General features: G+C 37.8%; 1 protein-coding gene across 3 annotated transcripts in view; it reads left to right on the forward strand.

Annotated features, from left to right (window-relative positions):
- Positions 1 to 18739, forward strand: part of MOB3B (MOB kinase activator 3B) — a 235524-nt gene extending 216785 nt beyond the window's left edge. For all 3 annotated transcript variants that reach the window (XM_027839743.1, XM_027839742.1, XM_027839744.1), the window contains one exon: positions 12823 to 18739. In XM_027839743.1, coding sequence (XP_027695544.1) covers positions 12823 to 12852 — 30 coding nt within the window. In that variant the 3' untranslated portion in view covers positions 12853 to 18739. The remainder of the gene's footprint in view (positions 1 to 12822) is intronic.
- The last annotated feature ends 5010 nt before the right edge of the window (positions 18740 to 23749 follow it).

Here is a 23749-nt window from a genome sequence, read left to right on the forward strand (position 1 = left end):
TCGTGACTGACTTCTCGTGACCCTATTTGGGGTTTTCTTGGCAAAGATGCTGGACTAGTTTGCCATTTTCTTTTCCAGTTCATCTGACAGATGAGGAAACTGAAACAAACAGTGTTAAGTGTCTTGCCCAGGGTTACACAGATAGTAAGTGTCTGAGGTCATATTTAAACTCAGGTCTTCCTGACTCTAGGCCCAGTGAACACAGTAACACTGTACCTCCTAACTGCCCCCTCCGTAGTTACTTCCTATTTTTTCTGAAGACAGAAATGTGATGGACTGAAAACTGCTGGAAGAAGATTCATACTTCACTGTGTGTTAGCAGAAAGGAATTAAGGTTGCTTCAGTCCTAGGCAATGAAGCAGTTCTTATGAAGCCATAGAAGTTCCTTGTTTTGCTCTAGGGTTTACTGAGGGGAAATGAGGTCTTTGTTAGAAAGAGAATGCTCTAAGCAGCCCAGTAGTGTCAACAACTATACTGCGGGTGGGGTGGGAGTGGGATTATTTCCCTTTTAAGTGGCTTAGATTGATACCAATGTTTTGCTCCTCTTATAGCTGTAGCTATTTGAGATCTAGGAAACAAGGGAAGGTGGGACAGAGTGAAGCCAGAATACTGTACTACTGTGTATTACTATCTATTTTTATGCATATTTTAAATCAGTACAACCAAATTTTAAGACTTTGTTGGCTAAGATCTTGTCCCTGAAGGGAAGGAGCTAGTGAATGTTGCCAATTGTTGGGAATATCTTTAAAGCAGAAGAAGCACTGGCCCTATAGAGACATTGGTAGCGAGCAGATCTTGGCAGAGCCTTCTGACCATAGGAGGGTAAGTACTGCAATAAAGTTAGGGGTGCAGGGCATAAGGATTACAAGACATTAAAACATTACTAGTAGTACTTCAAGATGGAGTAGAGTGTGGAGAGGTTTGGTTTGGATTCAGAGAAAACATTTAATTTCTGTTTAAAAGAATCAAACACCTTCTACCCATTTCCCCCCTTTTCTTCATATTTCATTTTACCTTCCCTGCCCCCAATCACAAGGCCATTCTTAGGATTCTTTTTGAAACATCAATTACATAATGCTTTTCACAGAATCTGTGTGCTAGAAGAGGCCAGAAAGTGGTCAAGTAGTCCATCCCCATGGGGATCTATCATTAGGAATGTCCTCTGACTATCTCATTAAAGTCACCAAAAAAATGATTTCAATTTCCTTTGCTAATGTGTCCAACCACCCTTTTTGGTTATTGTCCTTACCACTGACTCAGGGAAACTGACTTTTCCAAAGGGTCTTTCTTTAACTCATAGCAATTAGATGGAGAGTTAAAGAATACCAAACATATCTACTTGTCATCCAGTATTAAAAATAATCATAGCCTTGAGTGAATTATGTATTGGCAGGAGTTTAGAACCCCTCAGGGGCTCTTTTGGCAAAATTTTGGCATTTTATATAAGAGGGGGTGGGAAAGTGAAAGACCTTTAAGAGAAATGGAATTTTCAAGATGGTCAGAACCTTCATCTTCCCACATTCCTCAAAACACAAACAAAAAAGTGAAAAAAAAACAATCTAGAGTCCTTCAAATATCTAAGAAACAACATCCTACTGATTCAATTCAATTTAATAGTGAAAAGGATCTCAAAAAGCCACATTTCTGATCTATCCGCTTTCCTACTACCTCACCCTCAACAGACAAATGGGTCTTATTCATTAAAATCGCCTTGGAAGGAAAATCTCCATAAGGGTACGTGCCTAAGTGTTACCTGACTGCATAGCCAGGACAGTCATGCTTATACTTTTTTTTTTTTTTTTTTTTTACTGCAGTTTAAACACATTTCCTCTTCCCTGACAGTGAGTACTCCTTACTACTTCTTACCATTTTCTTGTCCTAATCTCATCTAAATGTAATCTCTGCATTCTTCTGGAATCATTTTCCATTTCTCTGTGTGGTATTAATTTTTTTCTTGACTAGATAACAAATTTATTATGTTTTCAGAGCCAAACAAAATATATAAACTTGTCTTTAATCCTTATAATTTCAGTTGCACTTGTTTAAGAAAGTAATATAAAAAAGAAAGATAATGTCCAAGAAGTTTTTAGTATAAGAAATTGTTGCTTTTCTTATTAGCAAACTATTAGGGATCCCTTCTTTCTTTAAGAGCTTATCTTTCTCATTAATTTATTTTTTGTATTGATTGATAGATTGAGATCAGGTTTCCCTATTGTCATTCCAAGTACAACCACTACTCCCACTGCTAATCATCAGGGAAGCTTTGATCTATTTTTTTTCTAATTTGGACTGGTTTGCTCTTTCTTAGGCAGGTGGCCCCTTATACTTAGGATTCTATCATATTAGTGCCAGATTTGATGCAGATACCTGATAAGTTTTAGCCCTACTGCAGCTCAGACCTTGTTGTTGTTCACTTGTTTAGTCATGTCTGACTCTTCGTGACTAACTGTCCATATGGTTTTCTTAGCAAAGATACTGGAGTAGTTTGCCATTTCCTTCTCCAGTTTTAGGCAGAGGTTAAAAGGGTCACACAACTAGTGTTTAAGATCACATTTGAACTCTGGTGTTTCTGACTTCAGGCCCAGTACTCTGTCCACTGTGTCACCTAGCTGCCCAGCTCAGAACTACTGTGTTCAAACTGCCCACCAGCCTCATCCTCCCCAGTAGTAGGGAATACAAGCATGCCCTACCACATCAGATGTTCTATGTTTCTTTAATATCTCTTCAAATCCAAAAGACCTAGGTTCAAAACCAGACTCTGTTACTTACTGTCCATATCATCTTAGACAACTCACTTTAGCTTTCTTCAACTCACATCATCCAGATACCTTCTACCACTATGTTCTCCTTCACCTCTGTCTCACGTAATGCCTTTTTCCTTGCCAAGGCAAATGTGCACAAGTGGTCCCATTCCATCTGATCTACTCCAGAGGTTTGTCCCCTCTGTCATTCCCACTCTCTCACTATCGTAAGTCTCTCCCTGTATACAGGCTGCTTCCCCATCACCTACAAACATGAGCATATCTTCCTTCATTTCATCTATTACCATTAACTATCACCCCATATTTCTTCTCTCTTTTGTACCTAAATTCCTTGAGAAGGACATCTACAACATCTCCACTTCTTTCCTCTTACATAATTCTCTATAGTTTGGCTCCCAATCTCTTCATTCAACCAAAACTGCTCTCTCAAAAGTTAGTATCTCCTGATTGCCAACTATAATGGTCTTTTCTCAGTCCTCAATCTCTTGACCTCTCCTCAGCCTTTGACACTATCACTTACTCTCTTCTCCTTGATATTCTCTTCTCTCTAGGTTTTCAAGACATTATTTTTCCTGATTCTCCTCCTACCTATCTGATCACTCCTTCTTATTCTCCTTTGGTGGATCTTCATCCAGGTCATACCCACTAACATTGGTTTTCCCCCATTACTTTGTCCTTGACTCTCTCTTCTCTCCTCCCTCTATGTTATTTCACTTGATGATCTCATTACCTCCCTTGGATTCATTTATCATCTGTAAGTTCAGTGATTGTCAAATCTGCTTGTCTAGCTCTTACCTCACTGCTGACTTCCAGTCTCACATCTCCAACTGCCATCTGGAAAGCTCAGACTGGATGTCCCATAGACATCTGAAACTCAACATATCCAAAAATTAAACGCATCATCTTTTCTCCCAAACCCCTCCCCTTTCCTAATTTACATGTTACTTTTCTGGGCACCACTTTTTCCCTAGTCACTGAGGCTCAAAACTTAGGTATCACCCGTGACTTCTTACTCTCACTTCCAATATCCAGAGTGCCAAGGCCTGCCAATTTTACCTTATAATATGTCTCACACATGCCCCCCCTTCTCTGACACTGCTACCTAGTGCAGTTCTTCATCATTTCACATTTAGACTATTGCAATAGCCTGTTGCTTAGTATGCTTGCTGCAAATGTTTCCACACTCCAGTCCATCATCTACTCAGCTGTCAGTTCAGAATTATTTTTCTTAAGTGTAGGTCTGAGCATGTCATTCTTCTTTACTCCAGAGACTCCTTACTGGCTTCAGGATCAAGTATAAAATCCTCTGTTTGGCATTCAAAGCCCTTCATCATTTGGTCCTCCTCTACCTTACCAGTCTTGTTACTCTTCCCCTTTCTGCCATGTATTCTTCATTGACATTGACACTATTGACACTGACCTCCTTTCCATTTCTTAAACAAGAGACTCCATCTCTCAATTCTGGACGTTTTTACTGGCTTTCCTACATGTCTGGAATGCTCTCCCTCCTCATCTCCACTTCCAGGCTTCCTTTGCTTTCCTTCAAGTCCCAGATAAAATCTCACCCTTTTGTAAAAAACCTTTCTTGAACCCCCTTAATTTCTGTGCCTCTCCTATGTTTATTATTTCCAATTTAACCTGTATTTACATAGTTGTTCACATGTTTTCTCCCTGCTTTAGACTGTGACCTCCTTGAAGGTAGGAATTACCTATTGCCTTTCTTTGTATCCCTAGAGCTTAACATAGTTACTAGCATATAGTAGGTATTTAATGCTTATTGACCAAGTTTTCTTATTTGCTAAATGACACAGTTTGACTACATGATTTCCAAGGACCCTGGAAGCTCTAAATCTATGATCTGAATTGTTCCCCTTCTCTTGCTTCTTCTCTTTCTTCTTGTTCTTCAATGGAATCAGTGCCCATAGCTCCAGTGAACAGAAAGGTAACCAAAATCCGAGACAGAATGTGTGCTCTAAAAGCCTGTTCTGTGTTTGCTGCTATTTCTGTTTCTTTTGCAATGTGACCCATGTTTAACCTCTGTATCATTGAACTCTGTTGAAATATTAAAAAAAAAAAACTTAGAAAACCCCTTTTGCCAAGCCCATTTTCTTTTTTCAAAATAATTGTCATCATGTTGTTCTAAACTCTATTGCTTTGTTCTTACAGATCTGCTGTGGCTGTTTCTCCTGTTATGTAACCATGCAGCTTTTACATGGGCTTGTATGGACAGGCAGCTTTGCCTACAAAACATTTGGCTTACTTTTAAAATTGGAAATTTGTTCAAATTGGTGGTTGTGTTTAAAGTCCATGATCTTTGTCCAGCTATGGTAAAGAGTCAATAGCTTGCTGCTTAAAAAATTAAGTGGATTAGTAAACTAAGTAGCAGTAAGATATACTGAAATCAGAAGGCTCTCAGTGTAGATTATTAGCTCTGTTACCATGATTTACTTCTGGAGGCCTTCATATCTTTATCCATAAAATGAGGGGATAAACTAAGGGCCCTTTCAGCTCTAAATTTCAATGATTCCATGACTTGAGTGGTAAGATTGTGTGGGACAGAGACCACTGCTCAAATTCTAAACAAAGACTTAGTTACCTTGAAAGCAGAAAGTAGTTTATTGCTTTCTCATGAGAAAGGGTACCACCCCTGGTTACCCTAATGGTGCAGGGCAGGGAGGACTTACAAATTAGTTACAGAAAGCAAGGCTTATTTATACCCTAACATGAGTTCCTCCTCCCAAACCCCCTTCCCCTTTATCCCATTGGCTGGGCTTCAGGGGGCACAACCTATTCATGGAAATCTTCCGCAGCAGCAGAGTACACAAGTTTGCAAGACAAGAAAAGGAGGGAAGTCCTGTAGTTTAGGTTGAGGGGGTAGGGCCATTCCACTCCCTCTCTTAAGCGCTCAAAAACAGGGCCCAAGGGGGTTTTGACAAGGTCAGAAGGGAGTGTGTTTCAACAATACAATTAGAAGGCCATCTATAACGGGTGCCTCCAATTTCTCTCCTCCCACTCGTCTTACTATCTGGCTTCTGACCTTATCTCTCTCCAAATGACCAGTGATCTCCTAATTGCTGCCCTTTGTGAGAACTATTAACAAAAACTATTAACCCTTTGAGGAGGCTTCACTTCTGAGAAATCATCTCTCACAAGAGCAAGATTCTGTAGCCCACAAGATTCTGTGGCCCTCATTTGTTTTAGTATTAAAAACAATGGATAGCAAATAAGTACAGTATGTTCCCATTTTAAAATAGAAATATAAATCCACAAGACAGGATAAATAGCATATTTTTTGTTAAAAATTATTTTTTGTCTATTTATTCCCTAAAAAGATATTAAATAGTTATTAAAATTTCTTTTCTTAAAATGCACATAGATTAGAAATGGGAAATTATTTACAGTATTTCTTAATTATAAACCAGAACTTTATATCCATAAGACAGAATAATTGCATTTTCTTAAGCTAAAAAGTTGTTTTCAGTGAGGTGGTACAGGCTAGAGCTCTGAACCTGGTGTCAGGAAGACTTGAGTTCAAATTTATTTCTAGCCTTGACTAGTTTGTGTGACCTTGGGTAAATAAGTCATTTAACTTCTTCCTGCCTTAATTTCCTCATCTGTAGAATGTTTCACCTTCCAGATGTTGTGAGGATAAATGAAATGGTATTTATAAAATGTTCTTCAAGCCTTAAGTTACTATATAAATGGTAGCTATCATCTTTAATATCCCCTCAAATGTTTAAAACTCAGTTATTCACACTTTACCTTATTAAAATGTATCTAAATTATAATTAAGGAATAAGTCCAGTTTCCTTCTTCTAAAAGCAAACAGAGCAATTATTCCATGAATATATTGCTTCTCTCTACTATTCTCCGCATACTTTTTTTTCTTATTTTCTTCACTCTTCTTTCCAGCTTCCATAACATGTCAGATACCCAAAACAGTTAGTAATTCAAGAAGTTGAACTAATGGAAAAGATTTGGGAAGGAACTTTGAAAAGAATGTAAAGAAAATAAAATCTCAGCACAGATGATAACTTGTAAAAATTAACGTGAACTATTACTAAAATATGACAATTTTGTAATAAAACTTATGATAACCTTGGAAATGTAATAGCAGCATTTGCAATTTGCAAGTTTATTTGTTGACTCAGAAAGCTTATATCACCATGTCCATTGGCCTGTCTTAGCATAAGTGATGTTGAATCCTGAGAGTGAACCAAGGCATGGGTCAAATGCTCATTCACTCTCCTTCCTAGCTTGAGGTTTGTAGAAGGGAAGTAGGATCTAAGACAGATTTAAGAAGTCATAAAACAAAATATCATTATCTACAGGCTTCAATAATCAAGTATATTGTTTACTAAAATGCCACTGAAAAGTCTGTTATTGTCATTGGAACATTTTTTTCAAACCAATTCCTGGAGTTTAGGAGTGACCCTGGGCTTCTGCATTTTCCAATACTGTCAAATCACTTCAGTGGATAGAGAGCCTTGACAAAGCTGTCCTTAATGGTCTTCCGTAGGTCTTCCACATTTGCTGCAGACCCATTATCTATGGCCATGAAAGTATGTAACTAGGAAAAACAAGATGATACAGAAGAACTTTGGGTTGTTTTTATGAAGCCCAATTACCATTCTTTTTTTTTTTCCAGCCAGAGAAAGAGTTTATTAGAGATAAACCATGCAGGCCAGACTCTTAAGGAATCTGAATGTTAGTAATGCCAGTAGGGACAAGTGGTCATGAGAAAGTCTCAGCCTTTAAATGGAAGCCAGGGTGTATCTTATATATACTAAAGTAACTTTGGGTGACCCAAGGAGGGGCTGGGTAAAGGGTCTAGGTGAGAATTCTGATTGGAATGTCTAAGAAATTGAATAGACAATGGGAATAGATAATGAGAGGAACTGGAAGGAAGAAGTTTGAAAGGCATCTGAATAAGATGAAAAGGTGGGGCTAGGCCTTTCAAAGGGAGGTAAGGGGAGTCGATGAGGAACCTTTTGAGGCCAGAGTAAGAAAAGTTTAAGGGCTTTCTGAGGCCTGTAGACAAATGGGAGCCAAATTTTTTTTTGGGGGGGGCAAGGGGCAAAGGTCTCAACTTGGACCCATACCCCATCATTCCCCCCTCAAACAAATGGGACCCAAATTCTTTTGGGGCAAGGAGTAAAGGTCTCGGCTTTTGAAACTGCTTCCTGCCGGCAAGGGGCGTAGAGCTGTCCCTGCCTAGCTGGGTGCCATTCCAAAGGATCGGACTTCAGAATCTGGCTGATACCAAGTTCAGTGGGGTAGAGACCTCGGACTCGATCAGAGGTTGGTCAGTCATCCCAATTACCATTCTTTCAGTAGTAAGTTTTTAAATGATGTCAGCAAGCACCACTCAGTGAGAAGCCTTCAAGAGTTCAGTTGCCTGGATGAGAACAGTCTGAAACATGATTGAGCCTGTTATAAATTCTATCTGAAACTTCTAATCATCTTTTTTAAACCCTGAAGGTTCATGCTAATCCTAACAGAAGTTTTGATAAAACAGCGTAATAAAACTTTTTCCCTTTTCTTTCCCCTGACATGCCAGTACTGCTACATACATGTATATGTATACCTATGTATATCAATGCATGTGTATTGTGTTTATAGTATACATGATATACATGTACATATACCTTTGACCACTCACAACTATTGTAATGGGTGATAATGGGTAATTAGAATACATCCTTAGATTGCTACTCTTCTTTTTTTATTGCTGTCATTCTTTTTCTTGGTTTTGATTAAAAATGCCTGCAGTAAGACCAGTCATGATTACAGAAGATGGATGATGATGATGATGATGATTATGATAACAAATGCAAAAACAATGTATGTGTATGCTAGGTGACACAGTAGATCATTTTCCTGAGTTCAAATCTGGCCTGTGTGACCAGGGGCAAATCACTTAACCCTCTTTGTCTTGGTTTCCTCATCTGTAAAATGATCTGGAGAAGGAAATGGCAAACCAGTCCATTATCTTTGCCAAGAAAGCCCCAATGGGGTCATGAACACTTAGATACAACAGCAACTAACAAGCAAACAAAATATACACACACATATACGTATATATTGCTTTATATACAGATATGTTGCCTACATACAAATACATATATTTTGCTTTAAGGTTTGCAAAACACTCTATAAAAATTATTTTATCCTCACAACAGCCTCAGGAGGTAGGTACTGTTATTATCCCCATTTTACAGATTAGACAACTGAAGCTGACAGAGGTTAAGTGACTCACATAGCTGATAAGTGTCTGAGGCTGGATATAAACTCAGAAAAAATATGCTTCACCTCTTAACAAAGAGTACTTAGTAGAAATGAACTAGTGGTGCACAATGAGATTTTCAGATTAATTTTAAATTCAGATAAATTTTCAGATATGTCCCGTATATGAATTTGTTTTGTTTGATCATATGTATTTATTTAAAAAGCAGAGCTTTTGTTTGTTTTTTTTAAGAGGGGGTGCAGTGAGTTATGATAGCTAATGATAGTGATGCAAAACAGAAAGGGGAAAAGAAAGACAAGAGAGATGATGAAACGTTAAAGAAATAAACAAGACAGAGCAGAAAGATAGGCAGAGTGGTGTAGGTATCATGTTGAATCTAATAGATGCTTTCTAAAGAAAAACAAGATGTGCATATGGGAGACTCGTGATTTCACATAGAGACCGCTTTTTCTGTGGTTTGCCCATGAAATATTCATGTATTGATAGTAAGGGTCATAACAATTTTTTAAAAGAATTCATTCGATAGCTCTTGGTACTCATTAGCTCCAGAATCAGAGGACCTTGGTTCACATTTCACCTCTTACTTCCTATGTGACCTTGGACAAATCACTTAACCTCCCAAGGCCTCAGTTTCCTCATCTATAAAACATAGGGTTTGGCCACAAATTGTCCTTAGGTGTCCCTTCAAGATCTGTGTCTGTGGTCCTATTACTTATGTGACCTTGGACAAATCACTTAACCTAGACTTTTTTATTTTTCATTCATGTCCAACTGTTTGTTACTCCATTTGAAGTTTTTCTTGGCAAAGATACTAGAATGGTTTGCCGTTTCCTTCAGCTCATTTTACAAATGAGGCAAACAGGGTTTGCCCAGGGTCACACAAATAGTAAGTGTCTGAGGCTAAATTTGAATTCAAGTTCTCCTGACTCCAGGCCCAGTGCTCGTATCTACTGCACCACCTAACTGGCCCTGCCACAAAGTAGACTAGGTGATTGCTAAAGGCTCATCTTGACTTGAATCTCATGGTCCACAATCTAGGTCGATCAAATTCATTTGAATATATGTGTGTTGCACAGGCTATGAATGCACATGTAGAAACACTGACTTATTGCAAATAATTTTAGAGTCAAGCTAACTATTCAGCTGCCGTGCTTGCATTGCCACACAGATGCATGCACAAATGGCTAGCACCTCTTCCTTCTTCATGGTGCCTCTTCCTCTTCCTACAGCTCTCTATTTCACATTATAAGACAATCTCTGTCTTAGTGTGCACAAAGGCATTCTGTCAAAATGCAGATGCCTATGGACTCTGAATAGAAACAAGAAGTAGAGTGTAGCTCGGGTATTAACCAGATTCTGACTTAGGAAAGATCTGAATCAGGTGAATGAATTCTCATTTTCCTGTGAGCATATACACATATATGGTTATCATAATTTGTGGACATAGGCTGGAATGATTATACTCCATTGCTTCAAAGAATCTCTGGTCTCATCAGTGTGGGTACCCCCAAAAATGTAGAACACAATCCACAGAAGTTCTACCCATCTGATGCTACTCTGCCATGCCATCCTATAAATCCAGCATAGAGGGTCCACCCAGCTTTTGGGGGCCTTTGTTTGGATTCCCTTGCCATCATGTGAACACCAGGAAAACACAGGAGCAGGCTGTCTGTCTCTTGCGTTTGCTACCTAACCAGACCATCTTTTTTTCTTGTTATATGTTTCTCTGAAGGTGCTCTTCATTTTTTCCAATTTAAAAAAAACATTTTTATTTAAAGTTTTAAGTTCCAAATTCTATCCTTCCCTCTTCCCTGAGACAGTAAGCAGTCAGATATAAATCATATGTGTACAATTATCCCATACTTCTTTAACCAAGTGTTTCCTGGTTTTTGCTTGAGGTGATTTGGATTTCTCTTGATTCAGGTACTTGGCATCAGCTATGATGTAGGTCAGGTCCGTCTTAGCAGATTTGGTCATATTAATCATGTATTGATATTGTTCCTCCACTCTTCAGAAATAAAAATAACAGTATTGTCTGCCTCAAAGACTAGAGGGGAGTGCAGTGAATTTCGGTCACTGCAGTGCTCAGTGGCTTAACTAGATGTGTTAATCATTTGCTCATTTGTTTATTCAACAAACACTGATTATGCACCAATTCTGTGTAGAATTGTCCTAGGCACTCAAATCTGGAAAATTTTGGTAAGACATAATCCTAAATTCATAGATATAGAGCTAAAGGGATCTCAGATACCCTGGCACATAGTAGGTGCTTAATAAATATTGATTGATTGATTGACTGATCTAGTCCAAGCCTCTCATTTTATAAATGAGGAACCTGAGACCCAGAGAGTCTTTGGGTGACTTATCCAAGTAACTTATCCAAGGTCAATGGGTAATATGTATCAGAAGCTAGATTAGATGTTTCATCCCTATCCTGTGACTCTGGAGTCAATACTCTTTCCACTGTACCATATCCCCTCCTGCCTTCATGCAGACTTATCTATTGATAAGCAAACATCACTCTTAATACACAATATTAGTGCATGTACAAGTTCAGTATATTAGAGCATTGAAAAATATATTGCTGTGTGAACTCTAAGGGAGATCAGGGAACAATTAATGGAAGCAGTCATTTTGAGGTAAGCTTCAAAGGTTATGTAAGAACCTTTATTTGTTGAATAAAAAACTAGAATTAAATTAAAAAGGAAGAGGGAAGACATATCAAGCATAGGGCGCAGCATGAACAAAGATACGAAGGCACAGGAAAGTGAGGTGTTCTGGCAGAGAAGGGAAATCAGGCATCTAGTTTGACTAGAGCATTGTGGGGGAGTGATATGAATTATAGCTGGAAAGTCTGGTGGTGGCAGAAAGGTTATTGTGGCATTCATGTGGAACATGGTTTTAAGCAGGGAGAGAGAGTAGGAGTAGGATCTGTAGATAGGCTATTGGAATAGTATAGGCAGGTGGTCATGAGGGGCGGTACTATGGTAGCAGCAATGGGAAGTACAGAGGAGAGAAAGGATTTGACAGTTGTTGCCAAGCTGACATGGACTGAACTTGGTAACTGATTGCATGTGAGAGGGGAAGGGAGAGTCAAAGATAAGCCCAGAGCTTCAAATATGAGAGGCCAGGTCAGTGGCAGTACCTCACACAGAGAGAAATGAAAAACAGAACAGACTTAGAAGAAAAGATTTAAAAATTCCATTTTGAATATGTTGAGTTTGAAGTATAGCAGTGAGATAGCCAGTTTGAGATCCCCTCTAGTGGAAAAAGCATTGTGTCTGGGGTCAGAGAAACATGGTTCAAATTCTCTTTGATGCTTACTTCTTTGGTGACTTTTCATCTCCATGGGCTTTAGTTTACTCGTCTATAAAATGAGAGTTGAACTGAATGCTCTCAGATTCTTGCCATCACGAGTTCTATGATCTTATGTTTCTGTGATAAACAGCTGGGAGTTTAGATCTAGAAATCATTAGTGTATATAGGTGTGGTGCAATCCCTTCCAAACACAATTGCCTTGTTCATTTTATTAAAACTCCTGAGTACCCCAATTGACTTTAGTGGGCTAAAGTCAATTGAGTATCCATACACGGCTAGCCACCAGTTAGGTGAGCCCTGAGTAGTAGAGAGGTCCCAGGTTGCCTAATGGGGGCAAATCAGCCCCAGTTTGAAAGAGAGCAGGTAAAATCTTCCATGGTAATCTGCATTGAGATGAGGCATGTATAACTAGCCACAGTGCTTCCAGCCTGATTGAAATAAGGAAACCCAGGTTCAAAAAAAATCCTAATTATATCTCTCATTCTTCTTTTTCAGAAAGAGATGACCAGCAGGATGTGTCACTAAAGAGCCATCCATCATAAGGAGGAATGCAATTTCCTCAGGGGGCTGAATAGGAGCATGAAGTGGACCTTTCAGAAACTGAAATAACTTGTTGATTCCCAGGAGGTTGGGCACTGGCAGTGATTTTTCTCCGCCATGCTTCCCATCCACTGTGTATGCTCTTAACCCTCGGAGTGCTGCTAGCAATATTCTGTTGACCGGGTGTATTACAAAGCAAAGCAAAGAAAGAGAAAGCTTCCATTTATTTTTCTGGTTCAAGAACTCTCCAGAATGAAGCCTCTGCAGTTACAGACTCTTAACAGTTCAGTACATGTTCCAGTTGTTTCAGCTTTACTGGAATTCAGGTCTTGAGACTGAGATACATATTTGTACTTTTCCCCCCCACTGACTAGACCAGTTGTCAACTGGTCATTTTTTCCTGTGTTTTATTTTCTAAGTACAGTGTGAATTTGAGAACTCTGGATCCTCAACAGGTTTTTTTTTTCTATTAACAAGTTTTACATTCTATAAAGTCCTATCATGATCCTGTATAATATTTTGAAATTCCATACATTAAACTCTTGATAAATCTATCAGAGAGCAAAAGCATAACTTGCTTTTATGGGTCTGCTGCTTATGAGGTCCTACTCCATTTTCAAATAGTGTCTTTATATTATAACTAGAGGAAGTTCAAACACCACCTTCTGCAAGTGACTTTTGCTGATGCCTCCCAGCTACTAGTGCCTTCCCCCTTTTTCACCCCATCCATACCCCTACACAAAATGTTACCCTTTATCTGTTTTGTATATACTTATATATGTCTGTATTGTCTTTCCTGTTAGAATGTAAACTCTTTGAGGGCAGGGACTCTTGTTTTTTTTGTTTTTTGGGGTTTTTTTTGGATTTGTGTCCCCAGACCTTTACACAGTACCTGGCACATAGTTGGTGCTTAAGAAATGCTTGTGGGTTGATTGATTGAGTCATAATTTCCCAGAATAAGGTTTGCCAAAGCATTGGCTAAGTTCTTGAGTGACTTTGGTTATAGTATGCATTCAATTAAACATTTATCCAGTGTCTACTACATGCAAGACACTGTACTAAGCCTTGGGGATACAACAACAGGAAATTAAAAGAGCACCTGTCCTCAAGGAATTTTTTTTCTATTGGAGGATACACCATGGACACAAATAAGGAAATTCAAAGTATATACAAAGTAATCTGCAAGAAGTAGAGTGTGCTAATTAATTGTTGGGGGCAGGGGATAGAGAGGGGTCAGGAAAACTCATGTATTTTGCACTCTCCTTTACTCCCTTACTCTTTATCTCTTCCATTCGGAAAATTCTTCCTTTTGTTAGAAGGGACACAAATGGAAACTCTGAATTACAACTGGGCAATTCAGTGGTGAGAGAAGGCAGTCACCCACCTTTTATATGGGATTATGTGAACAAAACATTCAGTTGGTAGACTTTTAGCCTCAGCCTGTGGTACATCACACAAGTCTATATCTACTTTCTCTTTCTTATAGTGCCTGCAACACTGTATTGCAAAATATCGTGGCCTACAAGGTACATAGTATTTCAGCCTCATACTGTGCCATGTTGTCCAAAGACACAGTATAGCTCTTATTTCTGCATCTAGTCTCTTCCCACTTTTCTTTTCATTTGACAGTCCCTATGATATATTCTGTGCTGGTTTATATAATCACAGAATTTCAGAGTTGGAAGAGACCTCAGTGACCATCTTGTCTAGCTCATCCCTGAAAAATAATGTCCACCATAAGAGAGTAATCTTTTAAAAAAAATTATACAGGATTTTGGTAGATGAAGTATTCATTTTGTCTTTTTACCCATGGTCCTAACAGGCTCTAGTCTGGGACATCCATTTACTTCATGTTGATTTGAATTTCACAAAATATCAGTTTGTGAAAAATAACCAGAAGAATAAGATTATCAAAATGGATATTTTAATGCAATTTTTTAATTAAAGTATAAATACAAATAGATCAGAAGAAATAAAATTATGCATCCACACGGACTAAGGGCTAGACTTTTGAACCCCATAGCATTCAGTGTTGGGTCAACCAAGAAGACCTACCTTTGCTTTGGAAGAGGGTGTAATTTGACTCTTTTTAAAGGCCCCAGATGCTTCTATCTCTCTCTATACTCTTGGTATTCAGTTTTATTAGATCACTGACAAACATGCCTCTCTACTGTGTACCTGTGTCCCTATATGGAGAGAAAAACAAAGATCAACTATGTTGATCTATCTTAAGCATCATTTTTGGTCAGGAATCCATAGAGAAAATATCCCAAAGATTCAAAGAAAAAAATAAGTAGAACCATCTTCAGACCTATGCAATATAACAAAACCTTTATGAAACACAAATAAAATATAAATCTTGGTGAGTCTTCTTCTCAAAACCTTGTTGTGTCTTTGAAAAACTTAAAAATATTGGTTTTGAAATCAAAATCATGAGTTTTCCTATGTTTCACTGATGCCACTTAGTATGCTATTTGTGCCTAATTTTGTAGAAGTTGGAAATCTGAATTTGTTAACAAATCTTTTTAATACTGTTTTTAACTATTTCTGCATATGAAATTTCTGCTCAACTTTTTTTTAAGTAGCTTTGTGAGTTTTTTTTCCTCTTGGTACAGTTTTCCTCTAGCTGTACATCCTCCTAATTGCACTAATGAACTATTCTAAGGTGTGTGTGTTTTGTTTTGTTTTGTTTTTTACAAAATATTGTGGGTTTGTGTTTGTGTTTTGTTTTGATTTTTGTTGTTTTAGTTATAAACTGGATCTGTAAGATTTTGTTTAGCAAATTCCAGAAAGAAACTATTAGGCAATTTTGACCACTTTTTGTTGGCCTGACTGTATAACGTACATGTGTATGTGAAAGGAAAGGAAATAAAGTGGATGAAAACCCTAAAGAGAACAGCATAATCCTTTAACTCTTGGCCTAGCATGAGGCCTCCCTGCTTTGGGAAAAGATGATATAAATATGGACTTCATTCCTGGCTTTTATTGTGCTTTATTATGTCATTGACTAACATCACTGTGACAGTTGGATGAGAGTTCTAAATGAAAAAAGAGGATGCAAAGTAATTAACCCAAGAGTTTTGGATATGCAATACTAGATAACATGCCCCAGTTCATAGTAAATTTAATGATCTCTTTATTATAATCTATTTTGTTCATGTTCCTTGATGTGTTCAGGAATATTAGGTGCCATTTCAATGGATGTCAATTCTAACATTCCATTTAACTGAAAGATGAAGAAGATAGAATTCCCTTACAGGAAAGATTTGAGTCAATTTCTGTGGTGCATTTGAATTTTCCATTTGCGTTGTAATTTAACCAGATATAAAATATGTGCACTTCTCTTATTTTACTTATCTCATGTTCTTACACTTAGGTCCTCATGGTTTGTTAATCTAGCCCTTGCTACTGCTTTTTTTGCCTTAAAGAACCTCTTCACCTTGTATTCTCTCAGGACTACAGATACTTGTCTTAGAAAAAGTGGGTAAAAGGGACATTTAGAAGCCATCTGGTCCATTCCTCCTACTCTGCAGGCAGAACAATACAATGAATGAAAACTATTCTATTTTTAAAGACCTTCAAACAAGGAAATTCTACAACTCCTTTGGGTAGTTTGCCCTAGGCTTCAAGAATTGTTGAAATACTTCTGAAATACAACTCATGTAAATCAGGTATGCTTCAGGTTAAACACAGTTTCCACCCCCCACCCCCCAACCCCCACCCCAATTGTGTTCTGAATGGAGATCAAGGATAACAGTATATTTTATACTAGGGCCCTTCATATGGGTAAAGGCTATTATGGAATTGCCCTTTAGCCTTCTCATCTTCAGACTGAATAATCCATTCCTTGAACATTCTTTCCTAGGTCTTTTTTGTTGTTGTTTGGTTTTTTAATGGACCTCTGATTTAACCCATGTGAGGAATCCTTGGTGTGGAAACTCCACCAATGCCAATTAGCAACTAACATGTATGTAAGCCTTTAAGGTTTACAAAGCATTCTTTTGCAAATATTATCTACTAAGAGTTTAAGTACCTTAACGATATTCACATTGCAAGTTTAGGACTTGAACCCAGGTCCTCCTGACTCCAAGTCCTTCTCTTGATCCCATATGTCATGCTGCCCCTCTAGCTCCTACTATACTTCCTTAATCATCTTTGTAATTCTCTTGGAAATTTTCTAACATTCTCTGTTTCCCCATGGAGTTATAAAGACCAAAAGCAGACACAGTGCACTGACCAATAATGACCATACTAGAAGGATTATCTCATAATTCTCCTTTATTACACACCAACATAAGCTGCACTACTCACTTCCTGGCCCATCCATGATACAGTATGAGGCCTGGATCTTATATTACCATGCCTGCACATAAGCAATTCTTAGCTTAATTATTTATGCTTTGTCTTTTCAAGGACTTTGAGCATGACATCACTGAATCCATTTTGTATCTGACCACTTTTAAAAATTTACTAAAGTTTTTTTAATTCTGATACAGGATTCTATTCCAGTTCATCTGCACCTACTCCTAGATAGCAGTCTCTACAAACATAATCTCTATTCTGTATCCATGTCATTGAAAAAGTATTCAAATGGAAATAGCACTGACACCCTAGGGCTAAGGTTTCAAACATAGCACCCCCCCCAAGTTCAGCCAAATCAAATTAAAATATGATTGGGAAATATTAAATAAAATAAATGTAAATACAATCAAACATAGATAATGTTAGTATATGGTCTAAGTGAATATGCCACCCACCCCCATTTCTATTTGAGTTTGACACCATTGCACTAGGGAGTATTACTTGTTGCATGCTTCTCCTCTCTGCTTTCAGCTCTCCCTTTCACCATCCTGCAAGCTCCATTGATATTCTCTAGAAATGATTTTCAAGCCACTTGTATTCTCTCTAATAATTTAGACCCCTTCCTAATGTGATTACTTTATATATCATGTGAACTAAAAGTAAAAGACAGGATGGATATCTGTTACTTCATCCTGAGGAACCATCTGATAAGAATTTTACCTCTTAAGATGCCTGTAATAGGGTGAATCAGGTGGTTTGAAGGGCACTACCTAAAGATGGCCTTTATAAATAATCAACTAAAATAAAACTTCCTCCATATAAAATATATTCTAATACTGTTGGGATTTTTTTAAAAAACATGTTGTTGTTCTACTGAGCAGTAATAGAGATAAGAAAGCAGTGTGTTAGAAATAGGCTCCCACCTTTAGGAATAGGATTCTAGGGGCAGAAGAGAGGGAATAGCACCAAGCCAGAAATTAGTGGTATAGATTAATATACAAAAAATGACATTTACTGGGCAAGAGATATCAGAGGAAATGTAGGACCATTTTCCCTCCTGTGAAGTTAATGGCACAGTGATCAAAGGGAGTCCCAAGTAAGACTTTTGTCATGTCAAATAATTTCCACTTTAACCCTTTTGCTCTTGTTGAAAGATATGATGCTATTCTGGATTTAGCCAAACAGAGTTGACTTTTTTTGATTGGTGGGTTTTTTAAGTTCCTGCTTAAAAAAAAAAACCCAGATAAATTTAAGTTTTATAATAGGATGTTCTTCTCTGGACTTTAATTAGTTCTGGGTAAGATTTTTCCACTGAATAGATAGATTTTTGTAATTTTTAGAAGAGTGAGCCAGTTTCTAATGAAGCAGTTATTTTGTTTGACTACTTTTTAGTCTTCAAACTTCTCATTTGCCCAGTATCTTTTTTAGCAATATCCAAGAAAACATTTTTAGAATATTGTAGCTGTCTGTGATTAGACAAGGGTTTTAATGTTAGAAAGCAGACTAACATCATTGTCAGAATTGAAAAATTGGGTAAAATGGAAAGGTAGTTGTGAAATCAATTCTCATTTGTGAACATGATAAATTCAAATGACACAAATAAAAGACTTATAACCTGTACTGTATTGTGTGTTCTTTTCAAAATCATCCATGTCTTCAACAGTTCTACCAACATTTTAAATTAATTGTTTTGTACTAATAAGCATTTACTCCCACTCAAAAAAGAAAAAAAAAACCCCAAAATCCCTAATAACAAATATGCATAGTCAAAACAAATTCCTACATTGGCTGTGTATAAATTGTGTCTCATTCTACATTAGTACATCACCTCTCTGTCATGAATGAGTTGGACAGCAATCTTCATCATCAGTCTTCTTCAACCATGGCTGGCCATTGATCCAAAAATGAGAGTTAAGTCTCTCAAAGTTGTTTGTCATTACAGTGTCATATTATGGTATAAATTGGTGTTGGTTATATAAATTGGTTCTGGTTCAAGTCACTTCATTCTGAATCAATTCATACAAATTTTCCCAACTTTCTTTGAAACTGACATTTCATTTCTTTTAGCAAAAACAGTGTTCTATTACATTCATATACCAAATTTTTTTTAGCCATACCCTACTTGATGGGCATTTTTTAGTTTCTAGTTCTTTGCTACTAGAAAAAAAGAGCTGCTATAAATATTTTGTACAAATTCGTTTTCCTCATTTTTGATCTTTTAGGGGTATAGGCCCAGTATTGGTATTGCTATTCAATCAATCCATAAACACTTACTAAGTGTGTACTATGTGCCAGGCACTGTGCTAAGCACTAGGGATACTAAAATAGACAAAAAATAGTCCTTGCTCTCAAGAAACTTACAATCTAATGGGAGAGACAACAAAAGTATGTACAAACCAGCTATATGTAGGATAAATGGGAAATAACTAACAGAGGGAAGGGACTACAATTAAGAGGGATTGGGAAAGGCATTCTTTAGAAGATGGGATTTTAGTTGCAACTTAATGGAAGCCAGGGAGGTCGATAGATTGAGATGAGGAAGAAGAACACTCCAGGCATGGAAGAGAACCAGAGAAAATGCTTGGAGCTGACAGATGGAGTGTCTTGTTTGTATAATAGTAAGGAGGCCAGTGTCACTAAATTGAAGAGTACATGGTGGGGCATAAGTTGTAAGAAGACAGGAAAGAGATTTTATTGAGTGGTGTGTGTGTGTGTGATATGATTGAACTTTGCTTTAGAAAAATCACTTCAGTGACTAAATGGAGGATGGATTGAAATGGGGAGAGACCAACCAGCAGGCTATTATAATAGTTCAGATGTGAGGTGATAAGATCCTAAACCAGAGTAGTGACAGTGTCAGAGGAGAGAAGGGAAAGCATTCAAGAGATGTTGCAAAGATGAAACCAAAGGTCTTGGCAAAAGATTGAATATGGAGGGGGTGAGAGATTATGAGGAGTTGAGGATGACTCCTAGTTTACCAGTCTGAGGGTCTGGGATGATGCCCTCTAGTGTAGTAGAGTAAGTAGAAATGGAGGAAGGTTTAAGGGGAAAAATAATGAATTCTATTTTGAACATGTTGAGTTTAAGATTTGTACTGGAAATAGGCAGAGCCAAGATGGCAGAGAAAAGGCAGGGATTCACCTGAGCTCTCCCCAGAACCCTCCAGATACCTTTAAAAATGACTCATAACAAGCTGTAAAGTGGCAGACCCCATAAAAAGAAGTAAAACAATTTTCCAGCCCAAAACAGCTTAGATGTTCAGCAGGAAAGCTGTGTTGCACCAGGGTGAAAGTAGAGTACAGTCCAGTGCAGGCCAAATCAGCAGACCAGGCCCCAGCAAATCAGGAACAGGCCTTGATGGTGACTGAATCAGTGGCAACAGTGCCATTTCCAGACCTCTCAGCTCACAGACAGTAAGGAGGTCAGACAGCTAGTCAGAAGGAAATTACAAGGGTCTCTTTGCTTGCATTGGGAGCAGGGCTCAGTTACTTTGCCCATAATTGGATCTGGTGGTAGTCCTGGGTCTCAGTCCCAGGGCAAAGAGGTGCACTAGCACATCAGAGCTTGTGGATGCAGGGGAACAGGGACCCTGATCCCAGTTTCAAGGTAGAAAAGAGTGCTTGGGGTCACTCACCAATGCATAGTGCAAGAGAATAGCAAACACAACTCTCCCTAGATCATATCACTTTGGAAGAAGTGAAAACTTACAGAATTACCTCTGAAAATATCTGCACAAAAAACCTGAAACTTGGGACAGTGCCACTTCTGAAGCAGAGCCCCACTTTAGCAGAGAGTTAAAACTCAAGAAATAGGCTGGGAATAAGCAAACAGCAGAAAAGGATCCTCACTATAGAAAGTTAACTGGTGACAGGGAAGATCAAAACACAAACTCGGAAGAAGACAACAAAGTCAAAACTCCTAAACCCAAAGCCTCATAAAAAAAAAATATGAATTGGCTCCAGGCCATGGAAAGCTCTAAAAGGATTTTAAAAATCAAGTAAGAGAAATAGGGGAAAAATTGGGAAGAGTAATGAGAATGATGCAAGAAAATCATGAAAAAAGAGTCAACAACTTGGTAAAGGAGGCACAAAAAAAATACTGAAGAAAACACCACCTTAAAAAACAGAATAGGTCAAAATGGGAAGAGGCACACAAATCCAAAGAAGAGAAGAATACCTTGAAAAGCAGAATTAGCCAAAAGGAAAAAGATATACAAAAATTCACCAAAGAGAAGAATTCGTTTTACACTCTTAGTTCTTAGGTTCTGAAGCTATTGAAAATAATCCAGGTATATCATTCAAAATACCTCTAACTTGCCCTTCTCCATAGGAATTCTATCTCTTTGACATGTGCTGTAGATAGGACATTTCCTGAATGAATGCCTGTGGTTAATGTCCAGTGAGTTGTTGGTAATTCAAAGCCACACAGAATATCCTAGAGAATTCATTTCTTCTTGTCTTATGATATGGTCCTATATTATGTCATGATATATTAATGACCTCCCTATAGCATGATATACAAGGAAACACTAATGGCCTGCATAGTTCCTATTGATCTAAAATGCTGTCAGGCAAAATAAAAGCTGGAAGGTTAGAATTAACAGTCCTTTTTAGAATTTAATGAGAATGCCATTTTTTCCATTAAATTATTGGAATATTTATATCTTTAATTCATTGTTACATTTTTGTCAGTTGCTTGTTTTATTTGTATACTTGTAATAATATGTCAAATCTATAGTCTGAATATTACCAGTGACAAGGAAGAATAATTAGCACAATTGAGCTAGTTTCTGCTTAAACATAAATGACAAAAAGAGATTCTGTTTTAAGTGCTCTGTAAGTGACCATAATTACATTTGTATTATTATGTTTGAAAAGTATGTGTGTGTATGTAAGGTGAATTTTGTTACTCATTTTTCAATAATAGTTCCCAGGATCCTAGATAATAGTTCCCAGGATCCATGACTATAAACAATTTCTACTGTAACTGCACAGTGAGATAGAATGATGAGAAAATGTAAACATTTGACTTTAGTTGTAAACAGTATACTGTGCCTGTGCTATGCTGATTCACCATGATATTGCTAAAGTTAATGTACACTTGTGAGGCTATTGCTGGCAAAATGCCTTCTTTTGTGCTCCTCTGTAAATCAAGTGAGCATTGGCCAGTAAGTTGGGATTTGGGGAATATGCCAGCTGAAAGCTGCATATACCTTGACCTGTCCCCATCAAGGCTTGGGGGAAATGTGATAGTGTAATGCTGTGCTTGTCTCAACTGGCTCCCATTGAGGCTTAGGGGGAATGCACAAACTGGAATGCTATGCCTGTCTCAATTGGCCCCCATCAAGACTTAGAGGATGTTGTAAGACTTGGAGCTCCTACCCGCCTATTCTCACCCATCCCTTCGAGAAGATAATTAGGGGAAGCTGTAGGAGTTGGTGCTCCTATTATCAGCAACCCCATTGAGAAGAAGAGAAAATAAATTATTTAACCCCTTGTTATGTCTACTTGCCTGTCCTTCTGGCTGTCCAGATCAAGAGTGAACCTATTAGAGGCTGGAGCCCAAAAGCTCCAGTGGTACCTCCTGCCTAATAATGTGTTTCATTTAAATTTTTTAATATTTTATTTTTTCCAATTAGATGTGAAAACTTTTAACATTCATTTTTTAAAATTTTGAGTTCTAAATTCTCTCTTCCCCTTCCTTCCCTAACCCCTCCCTAAGATGGCAAGCAAACATATTTACCCATTAGTCATGTTGTGCAAAAAAACACAGACAAAAAACCCCACAGAAAGTAAAGAAAGTAAAAAATGATATGCTTCAATCTGCATTCAGAATCTATCAGTTCTCTCTCTGGAGATGGATAGTATTTTACATCATAAGTCCTTCAGACTTATCTTAGATCTTTGTATTGCTGGAAATAACTAAGTCATTCACAGTTGATCATCATACAATATTGTTTTTACTGCATACTATGTTCTCCTGGTTCTGCTTACTTTACGTTGCATCAGTTCCTGTAAGTCTTTCCATGTTTTTCTGAGAGCATCCTGTTCATCATTTCTTATAGCACAATAGTATTCCATCACAATCATACACCACAACTTTTTCAGCCATTCTCAATTTCCAATTCTTTGCCACTGAAAAAAGAGCTGATATAAATATTATTGCACATTTAGGTCCTTTTCCTTTTAAAAAAAATCTCTTCGGGATAGAGACCTAGTAGTGGTATTGCTGGGTTAAAGGGTATGCATGATTTTAGAGCCCTTTGGGCATAGTTCCAAAATTGCTCTCCAGATTGGTTGGATCAGTTCACAACTCCACCACCAGTGCATTAGTATGCCAATTTTCCCACATCTTCTCCAACATTTGTCATTCATGTGTGTATTTCAGATGGAAATATAAGCACTGTCTTGGCATTACCAAGGAAAGCGGGATATTAGAGATGGATACCTGCTGGTATAGGCAGATTCCCACCATTTTCCCCCTCCTAAATCCTTTGGGGAATTGACCATAACCTGGGGACTAGTGGGAAGGCTTTGATGTGACTAATAGATCTGACCTCCCAGCCTAGAGGTATATGAAC

The sequence above is a fragment of the Vombatus ursinus genome, unplaced genomic scaffold (assembly GCF_900497805.2).
Source record: "Vombatus ursinus unplaced genomic scaffold, bare-nosed wombat genome assembly UNPS02014832.1, whole genome shotgun sequence".
NCBI classification, from domain to species: Eukaryota; Metazoa; Chordata; class Mammalia; order Diprotodontia; family Vombatidae; genus Vombatus; species Vombatus ursinus.